Source organism: Micromesistius poutassou (assembly GCF_964030765.1).
Source record: "Micromesistius poutassou genome assembly, chromosome: 3".
Lineage (NCBI taxonomy): Eukaryota > Metazoa > Chordata > Actinopteri > Gadiformes > Gadidae > Micromesistius > Micromesistius poutassou.
The window spans coordinates 7,533,214-7,555,817 of record NC_140273.1 but is presented as its reverse complement, the minus strand read 5'-3'; the positions used below and the strand labels follow the sequence as shown (position 1 = coordinate 7,555,817).

The following is a 22,604-nucleotide window of genomic DNA, read 5'->3' as shown; positions in this document are numbered from 1 at the left end:
ACATTTGTTTTGGTTGTTTACTATCACGTCTGGGTCCAGGGCAGTTTGGTGCTCAGCGGTACTGGGTTTGATCCCCAATGCCCGACCTGTAGACATCCGTGAGACAACATAACCCATACCTGTTCTTTAATAACATGTATCTGAATTCATTGGAGGTGCCTTTGAATAAACGTGCCTGCTAAATGAGAACAGACAAGGATCTTATTATGTATGATTTGTAATTGTTTCTGTGTCTTGTATTTAACTTGTGGCAGTTCTGATAATTTATCAGTTCCTGCCAGGTTACATTGCAGACGCCAGACAGTGTGTCAGTGTTGAGGCCGGACTTAAATCAACCAAAAATTAGGTTGAACAGGGAACCAGGTTCCTCTGTGTTGCTAATCAAGGATCAATCATTCCCCTGTCAATCATTTCTCTGTTTGTAGCAGTGCCTGGGCCAACTGGGTGCGGTGTTATTAAGGATTAGGCCGTGTGATGGATCTAAATTATGTGATTGTTGGGTAGAAGAAAGAGACAGAGCCCGATACGTAGAGACCAGGACAGATATATATATATATATATAGAGAGAGAGAGAGAGAGTGTAAGGGAGGGAGAGAGAGAGTGACTTGTAAATAGTACAGTATGTGTGAATACTGACTATGGGTGGCGAGACAAAAAAAAAAAAATTCTGACACCAGGTGTCAGTGCCGTATGTGTGTATGTGTATGCATTCTTGGGTGCGTGTGTATGTGTGTATGTGTATTTGTGTATGTTTGTTTTTGTGTGTGTGAGTGTGCATGGGTGTAGGTGTCTCACACCACTGTGTGGAGCCGTGATGGGCACGGCACTTGGAGTCATGCTGGGCGTTGCTATGGTGACCCTGTTCTTCTCCTTCCCCTCGTCTCTCAGTGCAGAAGTCCGGCGGGACGCAGCTGAAGCTGGTGATGTCATTCCCCAACTACGGACAGGCCATGTTCAAGCCAATGAAGTAAGGGACTGATGTGAGGCCTGTCGAAGTGGGAACTACTTCGTAGTTTGCTGCTGGCTGGGAATTCTTGAATCCATTATCTATATCATTTCGGTGAACCACGCAGTAGGAAATGGTCTTCCTCCCCCATGCAACACCTCCCTTCTTGTGCTGGTGAGCACACCTATGTCCACCTGTTACCCATCTTCCCCAGCCTAGAGCTTGGATAAATTACGTACCAATGTACACACTAGAACATATAGAACGGCTTTATCACACTGTAGAAGAGAGGTCATTCATTGCAATGAAATTCCTGTCCTTCTTGTGTGGTAATGAGTTTTAATTTAACATTTAAATATAGAATATTCACAACCCATGGTTATACACACATGGTGATATGAAATAGTAGTCATTGTAGTGTTCCCAGGCTGTGATTGATTTCCCAGTAGAGATGGGCATAATTGTATTGTTATTTCCTATAACAATTGTATTGTTATTGTTATTTCCTGTTCCTGTGTGTTCATCAGTCCATCTATACATGGCACCGTGGCATACATGGCACCCACTGACTGAGTTAGTGGGTGACCATTGTCTTAAGCTGAGTCACTGCACCCAGCAACACATCTTCACTCTCACAGTCCACAGCTGCTACCAGACAATGCATGTGCGTGTTAAAATGTTCTCTTCAGATAAGCGTCACTTGTTGCCAACAGTGATCTGGGTGCATAAGTCAATTTTAGGTACACGTACAATGCACCAACAGAGTCACAACTAGCCAACGCAAAGATGGTGTGAGTCGGTAGCCTGGCATGCCTAAATGGAGCCGACCTAGGATGAAATGAAACGACAATGGGCGCCGGTTTTAAGACGAGTTGCTCTCCCCACAGGCAGGAGCGAGACGAGGAGACCAACTTCAACCTCTACTACTTCTCTGACTTTGAGCGGCACAACGCAGAGATTGCTGCCTTCCATCTGGACAGGTAGCGATGCGGGGGCGGGGGTATGGTGTTAACTAGGCAGGTGGCCGTAGCTATCTAGCAAGAAGAGTAACAGCACAGCAGAGCTCCTTTTCTCACTGTTTATAATGAGACAGACTCTGCAACGCACAATATGGCAGACTGCATGAAGCTGTTATTTTGATAAGAGTTCTTTTTGGAAACAGTGTGAGGATGCCTGCATGGTACATAATTGAATAAAAAAGTATAAAATATAGATGGGAGTTTTTACATCTCTTATTAGTGTGAATTCAAATCAAGAACTGGTCTTGTACTAAAACTAAAGTCTCAAGACTCTCTCGCCATTATTTCCACCAACTTTGTAAATTTTCTCTCTCTTTATCTGTTCGTCGTTCCCCCTCCTGGTTCCTACTGAAGGATTCTGGGATACCGGCGGATCCCCCCAGTGGTGGGCCGGCTGGTGGACGTCGTCAAGGACATCAAAGACGTCACGACCGACCACAAACTGGCCCGCACCTTCTTCTCCTCTCCTGGTACCCCCCCCCCCCCCCCACTCCCCTCCCCTCATCTTGGTGTCCTATAACACACAGATCGATAACTGTGTGTGTGTGTGTGTGTGTGTGTGTGTGTGTGTGTGTTCATGACCCTCCGCCATCTTGTTTCTGCTCATAAAGAACCACAGCCTCGAGTAACAACTGATTGATGGTTATTATGTGTCTCTGTTGGTCTCATTGCTTTTCTTGCCCTCCCTCTCATCTATTTTCTTCCCAATTTCATTCCTTTGCTCTACTCTCACCGTTATTCTCATTTCCTCTCGTCTCCCCTCCTTATCTCCTCTCCTCTCCTATCTACCTCATTCAATTCCTGTCCCTCCCTCTAACATTCCGTCTCATTTTCTTTCCTCTCCAATCCTTTCTCATCTCCTCTATTCCTAACTGTTCCTCCTCAATCTTCTTTCTCATCCCCTGTCCTCTCGCCTGTCCTGTCCTCCCTTCTCGTCTCCTCTCCTGTGCGGCTGTGTATCTTCGGTGCCCCCTAGTGGGCAACACGTGTTTCTACGGCCAGTGCTCGTACTACTGCTCAACGGAGCACGCCGTGTGCGGTCGTCCCACAACCCTGGAGGGCTCCGTGGCAGTCATGCTGCCCGACCTTTCGCTGGCCATCCGGAGGACCTGGAGGTCTCCGTGGAGACGGTCGTACAGCCGTAGCAAGCTGGCAAAGTGTGTTTACGGCTTTTCTAAACAGTGCTCTAAAATAATATGTCATTATAATATGAAAACGGGCAAGTGACAAGTAAAGTTAATGTCACAAGTTGTTTTGATTCCAGGTGGGAAACAGAGCCACACTATTGTTCCAAGGTGAAAAAGACCGCGCCGTACGATAACGGCACGAGGCTGGTGGACCTCATAGACCTGGCCATACTGGACTTCCTGATGAGTAGGTTTACAATCAATTCCATTCATAAATGTTTAAAGAAACTACAGTGGTATAAACTGCGTTGTTGTCCTGTCAGAGGCAACTGCCATATTTAGACAGCGTGTCATTTCTCTTTCTTTCTTATTTATCTACATAGCCTACTATAAATACAGCCAAATGTAGGCCATGTCACATTAATCCTTATATGGATTGCATGTAAATGTACTGAAATGCATGAAACATATCGTAGCGATTAACAACAAGTATGTATAATGTGTATGTATTATGAATAATAACATGTGTTTTGAATAATGAATTATAACAAACGAGGTCGATCGTGCCCTCAAAAACGCCGACGCGCGGGAACACAGGCACTCGCGCGCCGGAGCGTGAACTGTGATTTATCGACACAAATCAAGTTCGTCGTATTGTTCTTCGTTGTAAAAAACCGTCATTCGCAAGTGTCCGTACGAAGCTGAAGACAGACCTCACAGGAAGGCGGCGGTGAACTTGACGGAGTGCTGCCATGGAAACCAGCCAGAGCTGCGGTTGTGTTGACGCTGCAGAGGCAGGTAAGTCAACAAAGTTTCCTTCTGCAGTTTGGGACTTTACTTTGCTTTTCACTATTTAATTTTAGCGTTTTTCGACCATTTCTTTTGACATAGCTAGACTGCAAAGCGTTCATCTATGTGATGATATTGGTCTATAGAAAAAACCCCATTATAAATCACTTTATTATTCAGTCATTGTCGTCAGTATGTGTTTGTTTGCAAGACCGCAGCAAACAGCTAGGTCGAGTTAGCTTATACGTAGGTATTGTAGCCTACTACTACTCCAAATGTGGCGGTATCAATGTAAAAAGTATGTTTTTCAGAGTTAACCAGAAGAAGAGGATTCCTTTGAAAAAGTTTTTTTTTACCTGGTGACGTCCTTCACCTTGATTTTCAATGACGTCACCATAGTTTGGAACCGGCCACTATAGTCGTTGTAATCCCATAATATTCTGCATTGAAGTACTGAATATTTTATAGTATCATCTATAATCAGAATAGTGATTGTGATATTGTAGTAGTATGTCAGTAAAAACTGTATTAAGTGTTATATATTTAGTATATAGTAGTAGGACGTATACATCGGTTAACTGCATGAAACCAACATTACATTTCTACTGTATCTGTCTAACATATAAAATGTGTGCCTATCCTTCCCTTCTACAATCGATTTAGTCTATCTGCACAGTTTGTGTAGTATAGTGCAAAAAAAAAACCAAATGTGATACCAACCGGCCTAAAGTGGACCTTAAATGACCAGCACCATGCTGGCTGGCCCACCCGAGGAAAAACCCCAGTATGGACACCCAGGGCAGAGTCCCACAGACAGCACCAAGCTCCGGCCCAGATCCAAGGCCAAGACCCGTGTCCCGGGGGTGGACGTGGTCCGCGGGCCTCCACTGACCCTACCGCCCCTGTCCCGGACACCACGTGGAAGAGGGCGGCGCCCGCCCACCTTCGGGTTTGAGTCTCTGATTGGTCTATCAACAGTTCTGGCACATCGTCCCTCCAGTCCTCTGCTGTCATTGGTGGAGCTGCCTGGCCTCATAGCCCAGTATGGACCAGGGATTGCCCTGGAGGACTCCCTGTGGACAGAAGGCCCCCGTATGGTGGCTTCGGCGCTGGGTGCTGACATCCCCATCACGGTGGTCCCGCCAGTCCACAGATCACCAGACCCATGGTAGTGCCTTATTTACATTTACATGACTTCTACATTTCGTCGCTTTGCAGATACTTGTTTCCAAAGCAACGTTCAGGTGAGTTTAAGTACAGTCAAAGCATTGGCGTAAAATTGGACTGACTACAAAATATTCCAATGGCTACATGACCTAGTTTTTCAATACAACTGGATAAGAGTCATAAGAGTCAGAGCACAAGGTTTTGAATATTATGTAATAGACTCTCACAAATAGGTTCTCACACTGTCACAGTCTGAAATCAAAATGAAATTGTATTGCAGATGGATAAAGATCTTTCGAAAGTTTGACTGAGTTAATTTTCACTGCTGAAATAAAACGTAATGATCAGTGGTAGATAGCTAGATGGATTCCTTTCTCTCAGCTTGTAAAATGTTTTGGTGGTGATGTTCACCCACAACCTTGGTAGCACAGTTTCATCTACCGGTTCTGCCACCGCTGGATTATTCCAACGAGTTTTATTTGAAATAATTATCACCCCTCTACCCCCATCCAAGTCTCCCAGATCCTAGTGAGGCCAGAGATGCACCGGCTGTTGCTGGGGGAGGCACCACTGGCTTAAAGGAGGCAAAGTGGAGCAGAGCTCCTCTCACAGGCACTCAGGTGGTGGAGGCGCTGGCTAAGAAGACGAGGCGCCGGGGAGGAGCACTTGAGTTTTATTACCTGAAGGAGAGCCGCCGTGATGAATACCGGTACTGGCGTAATCACTAATCACCCCTCTACTAATCGTGTTCTTCTAGTCCCTCGTAGTTCCCTCGAAACCATGTGCCCATCAAGATTTCAGTCACGCTGACTCAAATAGATTAAGGTCACGATCGTTCCTCTCTGATCTTCATATGCTGTCATTGGTTGGTCAAATTATGGGTTGGTTAATATCCTAATTATGCATCGAAACAAATCACACTTGAATCAATATGATTGACTCGATACTTCAACTCGGAAAATGAACACTCGTTGGGTTCCAATCTGTTGCTGTTGAGGTACTTGACAGCCTTCATCCACTTCTCAGAATTGGAAAGAAGCATCTTCTGGCTGAGGGACTTTACTGCATTTGAATAAATTATCCTTAGCAATGTTCCTCTTGATCGCATTATAATTGATCTGTAGCAACTCCTTCTCCAATGCCAGCTTCACATGCACTCTGTACCCTGACCTCCTCCAAGGCCCTACGACCTGGAATCGGTGCATCCCAGCAGGGCCGGTCCCGACCACTACGTGTTCTCCTCCAGCGCGGTGCTCCAGGTGACCCGGCAGGGCCCTGAGGCCCTGGTCTCCCTGGAGGACTGGCGCCGGGAGGCCCAGCTGTGGGGGGCCCTCAGAACAATCCCCTTCTTCAGGGACTATGTGCTGCACCAAGCCTTCAACTGGTGACTCACTGCGTACACATGCATGTGTTGCCATACATATCATACACACCCATGTGTTGAGTTGCATAACATACACATGCATATTGATTAACATATCCACCCGCATTTATTGAGTGATATATAATACACACGCATGTATTGAGTGACATATCATATACACGCATGTATTGAGTGACATATCATACACACGCATGTATTGAGTAACATATCACACACACGCATGTATTGAGCAACTTATCATACACAGCATTGTATTGAGTTACATATCATACACACGCATGTGTTATGTATTCCACGTTCATGTTTTGAGTTACATATTGTAAGCAAGCATGTCTTTTGCTTCATACATGTGCACTGCATTACCCCTCATCATCCACATCTGTATGCATTTATTATCATACACATGCATGCATTAAGTGTATTACATGTGCATGTGTTACTTATGATACCCATGCAGGCATTATGTGGCATAAAGATGCATGCGTTATAAATCTTTACCATCCATGCTGGGGTTTTAATATACCTGCTGCATGCATGCATTTCATATCTTACACATGCACACAAGTCCCAGCCTCAGTGGCAGACAGTGATTTGTGATTGACAGGCAGGGGTGTGTGAGTGACAGGCAGGGGTGTGTGAGTGACAGGCAGGGGAGCCTGAATGACAGTGAGTTTTTACTTGTGGACACTGACAAGTTGTTTTCTTTTCGTCTTTGTCCCAGGTGGCGAGAAAATGTCAGTCGCATGGTTTTCCAGCGTAAATGTGACACTCTGCAGGACATGCTGCTCATCGCTGCGCCTCAGTTCAGACACGCTCTAGTCCTCCTCACTGGGTGAACATCTTCATTTCTTGTTAAATCATCCTCATTGTAGAACAGATGTCTGCCCTGGGGTGTGCTGAATATTGGGCTCTCTATGGAGAAATGCGTTTATCTACCCCCTTTGAAATATCTAAAGTAAGTAATATTTGTAATATGAAAGTAAGTAAGCAAGCAAATAGCTCACCAGTTGTAGGCTTTAAAAGCTGCATTGTGCCATCAATTCAAAACGCTTGCTTGGCTTTATGCTTGTCATCCACACTCCTCCTATATCCTTATTATTGCTCTCTTTATGCACACCGAGGTGGTAAGCAGTCCGAGAGTTCTTAATGCCTCAAATGGGGCATGAAATAATAATATTAACCTTACTGCAGTGTGAACGAGGAGCTGGCTGAGCTCCGATGGCTGCCGTGCCCGCGTAGGAGCTACACGTTGCAGGAGTACCAAGACGCGCTGACCCTCAACGACCAGCACAGTGTGAAGACGCTGGAGACGCTGCAGCAGAGACGCTCCACCATCATGACGGCGGTAACAGAAACACGGAGGCACTCACAGAGCATGAGGCTCGTAATGGAGGCTGGGAAATTGTTGTTACGTTTTCACTCGTGACCCTTTGTAGCTCTTCTCGTAGCTTTAATAGCAGGGCACTGGCATGTCGGTAGTTTTTATGAGGGGATGTCGGTAATGGAGGGGATTTGTAACCATGGCAACGCCGGATCCAAGGCCTTGAAACCATGCTGCTGATGTGGATGATGCTGCCGATCTGTGATGACGCTGATGTTAGATGATGATGTGGATGATATCGTGAGTCACTTATAACTTTTTGTACAGTAGGACGTACTTTGTACCGCCATGTGTGCCTGTTTTCCCCGTATTGTCCTGTTTGTTCTCCAGACAGATGTGTGTTTTTTTTAAATTGTATTGCAACTGAAGTATTTTATGAGTTTTAAAGTTTGTTTATGGTGCCAACGTCAAATGACAAAATGTGAATTGGAATGGCATTTGGATGTGTACAGTGTGTATGCTGTGGCATCTTGTCTCCCTATTGAGTCAAGCCCAAGGTGTCCTGCATGGTGTTGTCAGCAGCTCACCTCTCTCCCTCTCTCTCGCCAGCTGCATCAGGAGTGCTACCAGGCCCTCCAGGATCTACAGCTGCGTGTCCATCGTGCCGCCAAAGAGCCCACGGAACGCCATCAACCCCGCCACTTGCACCTCGCTCAGCGGCGCAGCCTGGAGGCAGAGCTTGAGCGGGCTGGGCGCACGTCTCAGATGCTTGGTCGTGTGGTGTCCCTGGCCAATCAGATGACGGTACAGGGACTGTGCATGCTCAGCCAGCGAGAGGTCACCTCCTTCCTCAGCAGTGTCATCAAGGTGGGTGGGGGGGGAGGGAGGGTGTGTCGTGTGTGATGGTTGATTGATTTTTGTTGGAGAGTTTTGTATCATGGTAATATTGTTATGGCGACCCGCAAGGATGAAGAAGAAAGAGAAAAATATGCATTTCATAGGACTGCTATACCCTTATTCAGCAAATAAATGTTAAATGGTATGCTATGGTATCAAATTTAATCCAACTCCTCATATCTATTCATGAAGTTCTTTCAAGTAGTTCTGCTGTGTTTTGTCAGCGGGGAGAGGCCGAACAGGACTGTCTATTCCGAGCCCAGCTGGTGTTCAGCCCCCAGGGGGTGCTGGCCGTGGACCCCGCCCTGCCCCTCTTCCAGGACATGGTTCAAAAGGCCCTACTGGGACTCTCCAATACCATCCTCCAGGTAACAGACCTCGCCCTCTCAACACAGTACAGGGTCACTGTTGGACTAAAAGCAATAGTGTTTGACTCCCAGCCAAAAGTTTTCTGGATCGATCTCGCAAAGTCTACCTGTAGGAATCCCGGAGCAAGATGCCCAAACCCCTAACTGGTCCTGAAATCTTGCTGGATTCAATTGCTTTGGCTAAACAATTAACAATCGTCTCTTGAACAATAGTAGAATACAGTTGGCAGGTGTTGACACCGAAACGAAAATAGTTTCAGCAGATGGATTATCAGGGCTGGGATTTTGGCATCCATCTTCCACAACTCAGCAGGTGTCTCCCTGTCCTCTGGCAGGTGTGTGATAGCTGTGGTCTCTTCCTAGAGATGACTGACTGTACTTCTTCTGAGAAACAGGACCTCCGCCTGGCTCCTGGAGGTATTTCTCTTCATATTGATTGCTCATAGCTCTTGTATTAAACATGAGTGTTCACCCGAAGGAGCCATTATAATGAAACAGTTATGTCCACCGACCATAATATGTGTCATACAACGCTTTTAATTTTAATTTTACTTATTTTACTTTCTTTGTGTATCATCCCCAGTTTTTCAGAGCCAGTATGAAGACATAAACCATGAGGGGAGATCCAGAGAGGGGACACCCAGAATGGGAAGATCCAGAGAGGAGAGATCCAGAGAGGGGAGATCAAGAGAGGGGAGATCCAGAGAGGGGACACCCAGAGAGGAGGGTTCCAGAGAGGGGACACCCAGAGAGCAGAGATCCAGAGAGAAGAGATCCAGAGAGGGGACACCCAGAGAGGAGAGATCTAGAGAGGGGACACCCAGAGAGGAGAGATCTAGAGAGGGGACACCCAGAGAGGAGAGATCTAGAGAGGGGAGATCCAGAGAGGGGACACCCAGAGAGGAGAGATCTAGAGAGGGGACACCCAGAGAGGAGAGATCTAGAGAGGGGAGATCCAGAGAGGGGACACCCAGAGAGGGGAGAACCTTCGACAGGAAATCCAGAGAGGGGCCAGCCTACAGTGTGGTCCTTCCCTGGCCAAGCCCTTTAGCAGTGCATGGTCACAGGCTGAGAGGATGCTGCCTTCCCCTGTCCAGAAGATGTCTGGAGTGGCAGCTGGGTACTAGCGACGTCTCAAAGGAGGTGCAGAGACAATGCACCGGGATTATGCAGGCAAGGGTGGCCCCTTTTTTCTGTCATGATTCAGGAGATTAATTTAAGTATCAGGCCAATTTGTTCGGGATTTCTTTGCAATCCTTGACATGATGGGCATCGTCATGGTTACTAATGGAATGTTGCCAGTAGTGAGGCAATCTGCCTGACGCTGAAGAATCCTTTAATACCGCAGGAGGATTCAGGCTTTATTCAACGTGGTTTTTATCGTGGTTTATCTGTGTGTTATTATTTACATAAACCATTATTGTTCTCAATGTGATTCATGGGATACCAATTTTAAGACAATGGTATTATGAACATGTTTTTTCAGACAAGCACACAGGAATGCAGTAAAACAATTGCTTTACGTTCCAGATGCATATATTAAAAAGATAAGATAAGTTATAAGATAAGATTAAAGAGAAAATCTCGATGGGACAGCAGCAATACAATGAACAGATGCTAATGCCTGCCACTATGATGCACTGTATGAATCAACGGCACCTTTAAAAATGAGCTCAAGTTCAGTACTTGATTAAAACCACTCTTTAAACCACCAGTGCTAGCTAGCAAGCTACGAAAATGTGAATCGGCTATGGAGACTACAGGATATAGGAGGTTACAAGGGCCAATAGAATACGTTCTCATAGAGATCAGTAGGCGTACCTGTATCTTTAAAAGGCCATGATGGATCCTGAGTCGTGGTCTTTGGTCATGTAACAGGAAGCCCAGGCAGAGGTGCAGCGGCTGTGCGGCGAGTACGCGTGGCTGACGGACATGCGCTCCTTCACCAACCAAGGGGGAGTAAGCTCCTCTCTGGAGGCCTTGAGGGGCGGGGCCGTCTCGGCCTACGAGGAGCTGGTCGGAGAGATGCGCCGCTGGAGTGACCGGATCCATCAGGCGCCTCGGTCCTTCCACATCGCCGACCGGCTGTTTGATGTTGACGCCAGCGTCATCCTCGAGGAGCTGGGTGGGTACACATTCCCAAATGTGCATCATTCACGGATAAATGACATCTCATCCCACCACTGAGATTGGTGGATTCCCAGAATGCACCTGTCACCTACTAAACAAACCATCACACTTGTGCGTGTTACTGTGTGGAAGTTGTCTATATCGCTGGAAACTTTGAGCTTTCTTTTTTTATGAGACCTGTGTAGCTCAGCTGATAGAGAATGGCATTAACACTGCCAGGGTTAGGGGTTAGAATCCCTGGGTAGTTTAACTGGAACATTATTGTTGTAACATAGCCAGGGTTCAGGGTTTGATTCCCTGGTGTAGTTCAACTGGTACATTATGGTACAAACACTGCCAGGGTTAGGGGTTGGATTCCCTGTGTAGGTCAACTGGTACATTATGGTACAAACACTGCTAGGGTTAGGGGTTGGATTCCCTGTGTAGGTCAACTGGTACATTATGGTACAAATACTGCCAGGGTTACGGGTTGAATTCCCTGTGTAGGTCAATGTTTCCCCCTTGTCTCCTCCATCCAGGAGTGCAGCTGGCTGTGATGGAGGAGAAGGTTCTCTCCCAGCTGATGGAGGAGCTGAGGCTGAACTCTGAGAAGCTGGTGTCCCGGCTGAGGAGCACCATCTCTGGACTCATGGAGGACCCTCGTGACCTGCGCTGCTTCACACTATATGCAACCATGGTAAACTTGTTCCAAACTTTACCTTTGAACAAGAATCCCAGTGAATTATTGTTTCTATTAAATAAAAAACAAAACAATGCATATGAGATGTAACTGCTCTATGCCAAGATATTTCTTGTCTTTTATTGTTGTTTAAATATGATTATAGTTTTTATGCCCATTATATGTCTGGCCTCTTTGCACCTAATGCTCTCCTAGCCGTTCCTAGAAGCTAGCTTCTTTTGTTCTCCTTGTCCCCTCCGGGTCGGGGAGTTCTTCATCCCTTGAGACGGGTCATTAGGCCTAAGGGGGTGTTGTATGATGTGATGCCCTTGGCGACTGTACCTGATTAGGGGCTGTACCTTAACAATCTTGACTTGATTCCACACCTGGCAGGTGAAGCGTGAGAACAGCTCTCCTGTCATGCTGCGACGGGTAGAGTACCTGCAGTCACTTCGGGGCACCATCACCACCAACTACAGGAAGATGAGTGAGCAGGAGGTGGCGCTAGAGGAACAGGTCAGGGCAATGTGTGTTGTGTTCACCAGTGACCTAAATTCTGGATTACATCCCCCTATACATATATCGATTAAGTTGATTGGTAGCCACACACTGCTGGTATTCTTGAAAGGCCAGAAAAGTCAAGTTTATAACTACAGAACAGGAGTCACATGTTAAGGAAAAAAGATGGAAGGAAAGGAAAAATAAGTAGTAGAGTATAACAAGGTAGAGTAATCAAAAGACTTTGATTTAAAGCTGTGTTTCCGGCCGACCTGTAGCCGTGGTCGCCTACTTACTGTGCTTTACTCCAGATACTGAGCTTGTGGAGGAGCTACGTCCAATTGGTGAAGGCGGCAGAGCAGAAGGTCAACCAGCGCCTGCCCTCCATGTGTGAAGCTCTGGAGCGATCCTTCGCAGCGCTGGTCGGGGAGCTCTCGCGCACCGTCTCCGCCGCCGTCACCACCAGCCCCCGCGCTGGGGTCTTCCTGGAGCCGGACGCAGGCACGCGGGAGATGTGTGCGGAGCTGAGGTTCCTGTGCACACAGGTGCATGCATTTGGCCAGAAAATCAAGGTGCTGGCCGGCGTCAGCGAGGAGCTGAGAGGTGAAGAAGCAAACAACCTTCTGATCTAAGAGTCTTCACGTTGGATTTGTCTAAATAAAAAAACATTAATAAATGTAGACTTTACTTTGGCAGCCAAACAATTTTAATTCCGAAATCTTCAGGAAATCTTAGTTTTTTAAGTATTTGTCTGGTTTTTTAGGGCCCAGGTTAATTGTTTAATGTATATCAGCTGTGATGTTTTTTTGTTCTACCCACCCTCTCGTGCATATAAACTACCCTGGCTAGGTAGCTTTCTCCAAAAGTGAGCACGAATGAACAAATCCAGTAGTTTAAATTCTGCACGCCACTGCGAATGCTCATTTACTGAGACCGAGAGGCAAGCAGTTTGAATGTGTTGAATATGTGAGTGTTAAATGTTCCGGCCATGAGCACAGTGGTGAATTCTGTATGGGACTGTGGAATTATTATTGCTTTGACTCACTCAATGGACTGGCTCACCGGGGGAAAGATTCCCATTTGTATTCAGTTAAGAGTCTCGCTCTACGTACATTACATCTTCATTTTAATTCCGAAGTGAATGGTTAGGCTGTATTCCAATCAGTAAATTAATTCCCCCTCCTACACTAGTTACTCTGGACTCTGTTGCTCTGGAGAATTACCACACTGCCTAAACCACATTTACTGTCTTCATTTTAAATTCTAATGCACCTCAGGTTTTAAATCTGTCAGCATGCGCAGTGGCGTGTTAACACAGAATTTAAACTTGTTGATTTGTTTGTTTGTGGGAACTATTAGAGAAAGCTAACTAGCCGGGGCAGTTTGTATGTGCTTACTTGGGTTGAACAAAACAGAAACTATACACATGTTGGGAATATGCTGGATGTCAATGGCTCACCAACTCCCCGTTCCGTAACTTTCGTACACGTCAAAAGGGGGTGGTACAATAACCATGGCTTATTTACATCTTGACATGCACAATATCAACAATTAACCTGGGGTCATGGCAAACCGGCTAAATCCTTTAAATTAGACTAAGACATTATTAGACAGACTTTATGTTAATAGATCGATAATAGGGAACCTATTGGATGAAGTGTTGGTCTTATACACTCAGGATATCCACTGGATTTGACAGTCATGACAACAGACACTCAGAACTTGGAGACTCTGAGCGAGCTGTGGGAGCTTCTGGCTGACTGTCGAGCCACGACCCAAGAGTGGGGACGTCTGCCCTTCACCGAGGTGAGGGCCTTACATTCACACACGTCCTTCAGTCCATCCAACGGTCGCACCAGTAACCCTCTCCGTGGGATTCTTGGACAGTTTGAGGTGGCTGTAGCCAAGGAAAAAGTCGGATGGTGGAAGCAACGGGCCTCATCGGTGGCACTGACTGTTCCTACCCATGATGCAGTGCTTCAGGAGATCCTGAGAACCTTGCAGCAGTTCAGCACACACCTCCCGGTCTTGGAAAAACTGTGCAGCCCAAGACTCAAAGAGAAACACATCAAGAACATTTTTAAAGGTATCATATTTGAATGGTTGGATGATTCCCATGTTGATAACTATGTATTATAATAATTAAAGAACATTTTTTATTTACAGGGATGGGTTTTCTGTACATCCCAGCCAAGCAGCTGACTGTGACTGAGTTGATGTCCTTGCCACTTGGAGAACACCTGGAAATAATTAACAAGGTATCCAACATTTGGGAAATAGTACCATTAACAGCATCAATACTGATTAAATATGTTACTGACTGAAGTAGTCACTAAAGAAAAGCCTTTCTCCTCTTTTACCCAATCAGATATCCAGAGAGGGGAACATGCAATGGGGTATGGAGGAGGAATTCCGGAAAATTCAGTGTGGCTGGGAAGCCAAAATGTTCCAAATATTACCATCCTGCACCATCCTTATATGGCAACAGGATGTCATACAGAACGACCATCGAACCGTCCATCCAACACAGCCACCAGCTGAGACCTGTTCAAGGTTAATAACTGCCACGCAACAATCTAGTGATCATACGCTCATCATTAATGGTAAGACAAAGCTTGGATCAATGTAAAAGACATATCAAGAGACATTGTCTCAGTAATTTCACTTTAAACTTGTTGGTTTTAATACTCCGTTTTACTGTCCTTTGATTGGCTGGATGGGAACAGATTTGATTCTCTATAACTAAGTGAAGACACAGATATAGAAGTGAATGTGTCTTACCTGTTACCTGCTTTATTCTTATCTCCAACTTGAATTATTTATAGATGCCTTCAGCGATGCATTACCATTTAATTTCATTCATTTACATATAATAAAGTATTCATTTTAGTTTTAATTATTGACTGTTCTACTCATTCTAGAGGTTGAAATAGATTTTTTGCTATGTCCGCCTTAGTTTTTAATTTCTATGTTGAAGAACAGCACAAGTAATAACATTGTCTCACTGCAATCATATTCTGAACTGGATATCTCTTCAATGGTTGCCGGGGGAAAGCTAAATATGAAAAGTGTTTTGCAATTTAATAACTGTCTGCACACTCAAGATAGTAAATAGCTAGACGCTCACCGATGGAGACCACGTTAGGCTCCTCAAAGAGAGAGCAATTTGTAGTGTTGTGTTCATCAGGACTGGAGGCTCTCCGGGCCGACGCAGAGGACAGTGTGATGGCTCTATCCTCCATTTTGTGGTCCCCCTACTGCTATGACTTCAGGCCTGAGGTGGAAAAATGGGCCCGGCTACTGCAGGATCTGGGTAAGGAGCAGATGAACATACCGAACATAGCGCTGTATGCATAAAATAATGGATACAGTAATAAAGAAAATGTGTTAAATTTATTTATTATTGGTCAGAGTGTGTTGATTTTATGTCTTACATAATTTTAAGGGGAGCGGCTTGAAATGCTTGAGAGGTACCAGGAAACGTGGGCCTTCCTCACAAAGATGCTGAATGAAGCCTCTGTCGGCACACAGCTAGCAGAACTGGTACTTTTAGTCTTCACTAAACAATAATTGATTATCCAAATATGAGGCCGAGATTCAGCAAATACATTTCTATTTTATCTTTCCTTACAGCTGGAAAAGTTCAGAGCAGTGGATGAGACGTTCAAGGAGATCGTCTTCTCCATCTTAAGTGACTATCATGTGCTCAACATCCTGCGTTCCAATAAGGGTGTTTCTCCCCAAATCTACGCTAACGACCTCCACAAGAAGCTCCTTGATGGGCTGACCGTCATGAAGGCTATTTCCACCCGGTTGAGAGACGTTCTCAACAGGCCTCGGGGAGAGTTCCCCAGGCTCTGCTTCCTGAGTGACAGGGAGGTGATGACGCTGTTCTCATCACAACCCGCTCCTGCTATTTTACTCGCCATTGTCTGCAAATGCTTTCAAGGCGTGCAGCGGCTTGAGCTGGACCATGAAGTACCTAAAGATGGTGCTGATCTGAGCGTTGGTCAGTCCACCGATGTCCCCTCATTGCAGATGAAGGTGCTGGGGGTATTTGGCAGCCTTGTAGAACACGTTCGATTCCTCCATCCTGTGGAGCCTCATATGGATCCAGTGGTTTGGCTTTGCACACTGGAGCAACAATTGCAACACACGTTGATGAAGTTGACTGAACAATGTGCTGCTGCACGATACCAGGTGCAATCAGCAAAACCAGAATCAATGGTGGACAAAGATGAGGAAAGAGATGTTTGTCTTACGGTGGACTTGCTGTGCCACTACCCACTTCAGTGTCTGCTCGTGGCTGAAGAATCTGCGTGGTGCGGAGAAGTTCTAAAAGCCTCTCGGATCCCAGCTCCAGATAGGTGGAGGTCAATGCAACGACACAACTCTTCCAGACTCCAACACCTGTGTAGTGCCATAAGGGAAGGAACTGTGGGTATCTCTGATAGATCTCCACTTTCTCAACGCGTGATGTTGTTACTGCAGGATTTGGTGCAGTTTAGCATGAATCATGCTTTCCGGCTTTCCGTATTTATGAATGTTAAGTGTGAGCTGGAGGCATCTTTTGAGTGGCAAAGCATGATGAAGTATCATATCAACTCAGTCAACCACAGTCCAACCAACTCAAACGGTCCGCCAATCAGCAGTAATGTTCCAATCTGTTATGTGGACGTATTGGGCTCCACGCTAATGTATGGTTATGAGTACTTGGGCCCGGAGCACTGGACGATGGTCCACACTCCTTCTACCGACAGAGCCGTCTTGGGGATTCTCCTCGCTCTCACTAACTACAGGTGCGGGTTGGTAAGCGGGGCATCCACATGTGGAAAGAGAACCACTGTGACGCAGCTAGGACGGGCGCTCGGGCGTCAGGTGGTCACCTGGCAGTGTAGTTCAGGCACGAGGCATTGTGCTATCCAGCAGGCGCTCAGTGGGGCCCTCCAGAGTGGAGCGTACCTTGTTCTGCGCTCCGTGAACCTGCTCAGACCTGGGGTGCAGGCGTTACTGGGACAGCACCTAGCGGATATTCACCAATTCTTCTCCGGATACCAGAAAAACCTAGCACAAAAACCGATAGTTGAGCCAAATCGCCCCATGTCATTTGCTGGACAGAGCATTTTGGCCAGGCTCAATTATGGATGCGTTGTCATTTCATCCAAAGACTACGCATGTGATATTACAGAAGATCTGCGGGAAGCCACCCGGTCAGTGGCCTTGACTCACCCAGATTATAGAACCATCACAGAGGTGCTGCTGCTCTCCAGTGGTTTCTCAGACGCCGTTAGTTTGAGTCGACGCCTGATGACCCTATTTGACCTTGCCAAAGATTCAGGTTGTCTGCCCAAATATGTCCAGAGCAGCTGGCTTTTGGTCTTGCAAAAACTCATTGCAGTATCCGCTAAACAGAGTTTCTGTAAAGAACACGTTTCATTTGAGGGGACATCATTAGCTACACATTGCAAGCCTCAGATTGTCCCTCACAAAACAACCGGTGAAGTGTCTCAGCCAAATCCACGAAATATGAGCTCTAAGGGCATCAGTCAAGTCAGAGCCATTGTACGAGGGGTGATAGAGGAGAAAGCTGCTGTCAATGCAATCTACACTGTTTTATTACCAGCTCTCGAAGAATGTGGGATGGCCTCTGAGCTCCGTAGAATTTGTGAAGAAACCTTTCCAATGGCCAGCTCATTTATTTCCCCCCTGCAAAATATTGAGGAGAAAGAGCAGAATCTACTTAAAAGTGCAATAACTGAAGAGATAACTAGAACTGGGCTTTTCCCCGATACACAAATTATTCATAATGTTCTCGCCCTCCACGAGGCCCTAAAATCTTCAAAAGCAGTGCTGCTCCTTGGGCCTTCGGGCTGTGGAAAGACAACCTGTTACCGGGTTCTTGCAGGGTCACTTCGCAGATTGGCTACCAGCGCAGGAGATTTAGATTTTAATGAAGCAGGCCAAACAGATGGAAAATCCCTTAAAACAGCTTACAGAAAATCTGCTTCGATGTGGAGCACTGTGGAAACCTTGGTCTTGTTTCCCAATGCCATGTCCAACCCAGAGATCTTGGGTTGCCTCTGTGAAGACAGAGGGTGGCTTGATGGAGCTTTCACCAAAGTGGTCAGAGAAGCCGGGCAATGCAGCAGTATGTTCCCCCAGCACAAGAGGGCCAATGAAATGAGCCAGGTGGTGAAGTGGGTGGTGATGGATGGGGAGCCCCTAGGACAGCCTGGCTGGTTGGATTACTTCAGCAGCATTTCCAACTGTGTGGACGGTGCGCTGTGCCTGCCTTCGGGTGAAAGGGTTTCGCCAGGCCATTCGGCGTTGAAGCTCCTGGCAGAGGTAATGGACCTCAGTGATGCTTCCCCATCTGCGGTGACACGGTGCAGTGTCATGTATTTCACGGGCACTGATTTATGGAAGTCAGTGTGGAAGGCTGAACTGGAGGCTCTTAGTCGAGAGGGCTCACTCGATCAAGGGACCTTAGCCATGTGGAATCGTCTGGCAGAAGACCTTTTCAGCAGGACGCTCCAATCACTTGAGCAAAACAATCTTACCTCTGCAATGTATAGTAAAGGAGAAACAAACTCTTCTAACCCTGTGAATGGACTCAGAGAAGTCATGTCATTCATCAGGATTCTACGGGCCCTGCTTGAGGATTCGGGAGTTGGAACTCATTTCAAAGATTCAGCAAAGCCCCAGGGCAGTTATGGTATGGTACAATTTTCATTCAAAGCAATGATATTATTAATGATAATACTCAAATTCTCTAACAAGGGGATACATCCCTTACAGGCATACTTCAAGGAGTTTACTCACAAGGCACAGATGATCTCAACAACCGCAGGCAACTGGATCTTCAAGCCAGAAACATCTTTCTGCTGGCCTACATCTGGGGATTCGGCGCACATCTGCATCCACGGTAAGGAAACTATAACCTAAAAGGGAAAATGATGAAATAAAGGTCTGTGATTCAGATTTTGTGAATATGCTTTGTGTCCATGCTAGCCACTGGCCACGGTTTGACCAGCTTGCTCGCCAGGTGCTCTTAAGCAGTAGGTATAGCATTAAGGTTCCAGGTGAAGAGATCATCTTTGAGCACTTTTTTTGCCTGACTGAGAGGACCGTCGGTGAGGTCGTCAACAGTATCGACGGCCCACGATGCCTCATCGCTCAGTTGCCTTTTACAACTATTCCTGAGGTTTGTTGCAAATGTTAACAATAATAAGTTAACTTATCTGTTAAATGAATAAATTGCAAATCCTAATTCTTTCACGACCCTTTTTCTGAAATGTATGTACAATTATTTTAGTCCCCAATTTAATCTTATAGTAAATATACTCAGATTTGTATGTTTATGTACTCAGCACCGGAAACATGCATATCTGCTCCACTGCCTGCTGGAGGCCCGCCAGCCGGTGCTGTTGGTGGGGGAGACTGCGTCCGGGAGAACCTCTCTGTGCCAAGCTCTTCTGAGTGCAGACAGGGCCCACATTAGCCTGCCGTCCAGTTCGCTCCTGAGCCACCGGGATGTCCGACACGCTCTGCATAACATGGGATCCCAAGGGGCATCAAGACATACAGGGGGGTTGGTAAGGACCAAGCAGCCTGGAATGGTTCTGTTCGTGGACGACCTGCATTTTGCCCCCAGTGGTGAGTGAGACATATGAATATAATCGCGTTCAAAGGATGATGTGCCAATCATATCCGACAAAATGTCAGCCCTGTTTAGATTCATAATTTATCCTAAAGTATTCTCCAATGTTTATTTGTTACAAGAGAAATCGTTCTATTATGTTATTTGTAAATAGTTTCAATATTTCTTCTTGTTTTTTAGATGCCTTTGGAAAAGCCTCCATGGCTTTGGAGACGTTGCGACTGAGTATGTCCACAGGAGGAGCCCTGACGCCCGACGGCCTTCATATTAAGTTGTTTGCGTCGGAATCTGTCAACTACCTGGCCACCTGCCTCTCCTCCTCCAGGGGGGGTCACGGACTCAATGCCCGTCTCCGGCGCCTGTTCTCCACTTTCGTCCTCCCCACTCTCTCGGTCGAGGTCCTGTTTTCAATCCACGTTCCGATGCTGAGGCTCTGGCTCAAAGATGTGCCCCATGTGCCCAGCTCTGTTGATATGGCACACTGCATCATCTCTGCTACCAAACAACTGTACCATACAGTGTGTGAACACTTCCCCCTCACAGAGCAAAGGCCTCATTTCATGTTCTCCCATCACGACCTGCAAAAGATCTTCCGGGGAATGACTCTTTGCCACCAATCGCAGAGTCAGACACACAGGCTTGTTGTCTGCCAGCCTGGGCAGACCTGGTGTCCTCGGGTCCTGTCGGAGCCCCTCGCCACCCTTCTCGATATAACCCATCTCTGGGGGCACGAGTGTCTGCGTACTTTTGGCGACCGGCTGGGTTGCGAGGAGGAGAGCCAGCTGCTGCTGTCGCTGATCTCCAGGGCATCCAAGACCTTTTTCAGCTGTGGAGACATCAGAGATTACCATCCGCTTGAGTCAGAGGAAGCATCTACCGTTGGTGCTTTCCTCACTGCGATGCCACTCAGCCCTAGAACAACAGGAACCTTGGAGACAGCCAATCAGAGTGTGGATTTTCAAGGCACTGTTGAAGACGAGAGTGAAGCCTTGCCTGCACAGATGGAGGCTGCCCCACAAAGTCTAGACAGTCTGAGTGGCTCTGACTCAGAAAAACAAGCGCTCAGCATTATTTCCAATAACAATACGCAAGATAGTTTGTTGACGGACAACTTGTATTATGAAGGAACAAAACTAAATCCAAATGTAGAAGCAAAAGAATCTGAAAAATCCCTTTCAAAACATTTGAACATAGAAGAAGGTAGACTCTTAACGCCTTCTCCACCAAAAGAGCCCAAACCACTATGTCAATCAGAACGTAACAAGTTTCATATCACCACAGAACCATCCGCTCAACCTGAACGCAATGATTCTGACAAGTCAAGCCCAGTCCCACCTCTTCTGCCAGCACAATACATACAGCACCTGGTGGACTCTATGGATCGGATAACCTATGGCCCCAGTCCCCCCATAAAGACTCGCTCCACGGCCCAAGGAAACAACCCCAGACTCCACCTCTCCTACCAGCAGCATTCCCTGGACGAACTGATGCAACGGTTATCTGCAATGCTCAGAGAGGCGACCCTGGGCTGCGACAAACCGAGCGGTGGTGGCATCGCCTCTAGTCACGTCATCCACCGGCAGAGGGCACTGCAGCTGCTGCACATCCTCAGGGCCCTGCTGGTCCCCGGGGGCCACGGGGTCCTGCTGGCCGCAGCCAGGGCCACCGGGCGCAGGACCAACGTTCGCCTGGCCGCCCGCATCGCCGGCTGTCCGGTGGTAGAGGTTCACCACGGTAATGAGGCGATGCTGAATCAGATCCTGAAGCAGGCAGGGAGGCAGGTAGGAGGAGGAGGAGGAGGAGGCGGGGATGTGGTGATGCTGGTCCACCAAGACGTCAGTCAGACCCTTAGAGACCGGGTGCTGGGGCTGATGAGCCACGGCACTGCGGAAGGGCTGTACTCTGGCCGGGAGCTGGCCAACCTCGTCCCCAGAGTCTCTGGTACCAAGGAGCCACTTAGAGGACACATACGAGGGCAGATTATCCAGGAGTAAGAGACAGATTCACCTATAATATCACATATATATTCCATGCAATGTCTTTTACATATTTAAAAAATGAAGCACTTTTAAGTTAAACAGTTAAATGTCAACCTGTTTTTCAGTCACCTTTCTGAATGACCTAAGAATGTTTTCATAGATTCACAAGTTATAGTTTATTATGATTAAGTTGAATCGAAGATGTTTAGGGTGGATGAACTTATAAAACATTGCGTTTCATTGGGTTTTGCTCCAGGTTCTTCAGGCACTTTCAGAGGAGCTTGCACGTGTTCGTGTTGATGCCACTCTGCCCGGACAGCCCTGACCCACCTGCAGATAACGCTCCAGACACCAATGTGATTATATTTTCCTTTTACAGGCACACAATATATTATTTAGGTCTCTATATTTAAGCCCGAGCTGTTGTTCAATAGGCTGCATTCTCCCAGAGACCTTTTTACATGGAAGTAAACACACTTCTACCCACTCATGCAACACAGTCAGGGGATGGGGGGTGAGGGGGGGGTTTGTGTATGCCAGCAGTAAAAACATATCACATAAAACCGCAGCACAGGTATGTCAGCATGTAACTGTGCTGTGGTTTTATGTGATATCTTTATACTGTGTTACTTTTGCTGTTTGAAATGTCATAAAAATTTTA

At 46.7% G+C, this 22,604-nt stretch overlaps 2 protein-coding genes across 2 annotated transcripts in view; both read left to right on the top strand.

The window, feature by feature from the left end:
- LOC311340545 (extracellular serine/threonine protein kinase FAM20C-like) overlaps positions 1-22,604 on the top strand; it is a gene marked incomplete at both ends in the record, with an annotated part of 37,486 nt that overhangs the window by 2,070 nt on the left and 12,812 nt on the right. The window contains 5 exons of the mRNA XM_084465411.1: positions 889-967; positions 1,834-1,926; positions 2,320-2,435; positions 2,942-3,122; positions 3,230-3,339. Coding sequence (XP_084321537.1) covers positions 889-967; positions 1,834-1,926; positions 2,320-2,435; positions 2,942-3,122; positions 3,230-3,339 — 579 coding nt within the window. The remainder of the gene's footprint in view (positions 1-888; positions 968-1,833; positions 1,927-2,319; positions 2,436-2,941; positions 3,123-3,229; positions 3,340-22,604) is intronic.
- The window catches only part of dnhd1 (dynein heavy chain domain 1), a gene marked incomplete at its 5' end in the record, with an annotated part of 29,597 nt that continues 11,614 nt past the window's right edge, over positions 4,622-22,604 (top strand). The window contains 26 exons of the mRNA XM_084465319.1: positions 4,622-5,049; positions 5,563-5,757; positions 6,229-6,432; positions 7,154-7,264; positions 7,624-7,777; positions 8,363-8,620; positions 8,875-9,018; positions 10,897-11,143; positions 11,667-11,824; positions 12,200-12,322; positions 12,616-12,907; positions 13,983-14,110; positions 14,192-14,390; positions 15,492-15,617; positions 15,750-15,847; positions 15,938-16,183; positions 16,343-16,423; positions 16,856-17,642; positions 17,928-19,019; positions 19,103-19,229; positions 19,316-19,508; positions 19,675-19,960; positions 20,145-20,842; positions 21,380-21,698; positions 21,753-21,954; positions 22,200-22,299. Of these exons, the coding sequence (XP_084321445.1) occupies positions 4,622-5,049; positions 5,563-5,757; positions 6,229-6,432; positions 7,154-7,264; positions 7,624-7,777; positions 8,363-8,620; positions 8,875-9,018; positions 10,897-11,143; positions 11,667-11,824; positions 12,200-12,322; positions 12,616-12,907; positions 13,983-14,110; positions 14,192-14,390; positions 15,492-15,617; positions 15,750-15,847; positions 15,938-16,183; positions 16,343-16,423; positions 16,856-17,642; positions 17,928-19,019; positions 19,103-19,229; positions 19,316-19,508; positions 19,675-19,960; positions 20,145-20,842; positions 21,380-21,698; positions 21,753-21,954; positions 22,200-22,299 (6,996 nt within the window). The remainder of the gene's footprint in view (positions 5,050-5,562; positions 5,758-6,228; positions 6,433-7,153; positions 7,265-7,623; positions 7,778-8,362; positions 8,621-8,874; positions 9,019-10,896; positions 11,144-11,666; positions 11,825-12,199; positions 12,323-12,615; positions 12,908-13,982; positions 14,111-14,191; positions 14,391-15,491; positions 15,618-15,749; positions 15,848-15,937; positions 16,184-16,342; positions 16,424-16,855; positions 17,643-17,927; positions 19,020-19,102; positions 19,230-19,315; positions 19,509-19,674; positions 19,961-20,144; positions 20,843-21,379; positions 21,699-21,752; positions 21,955-22,199; positions 22,300-22,604) is intronic.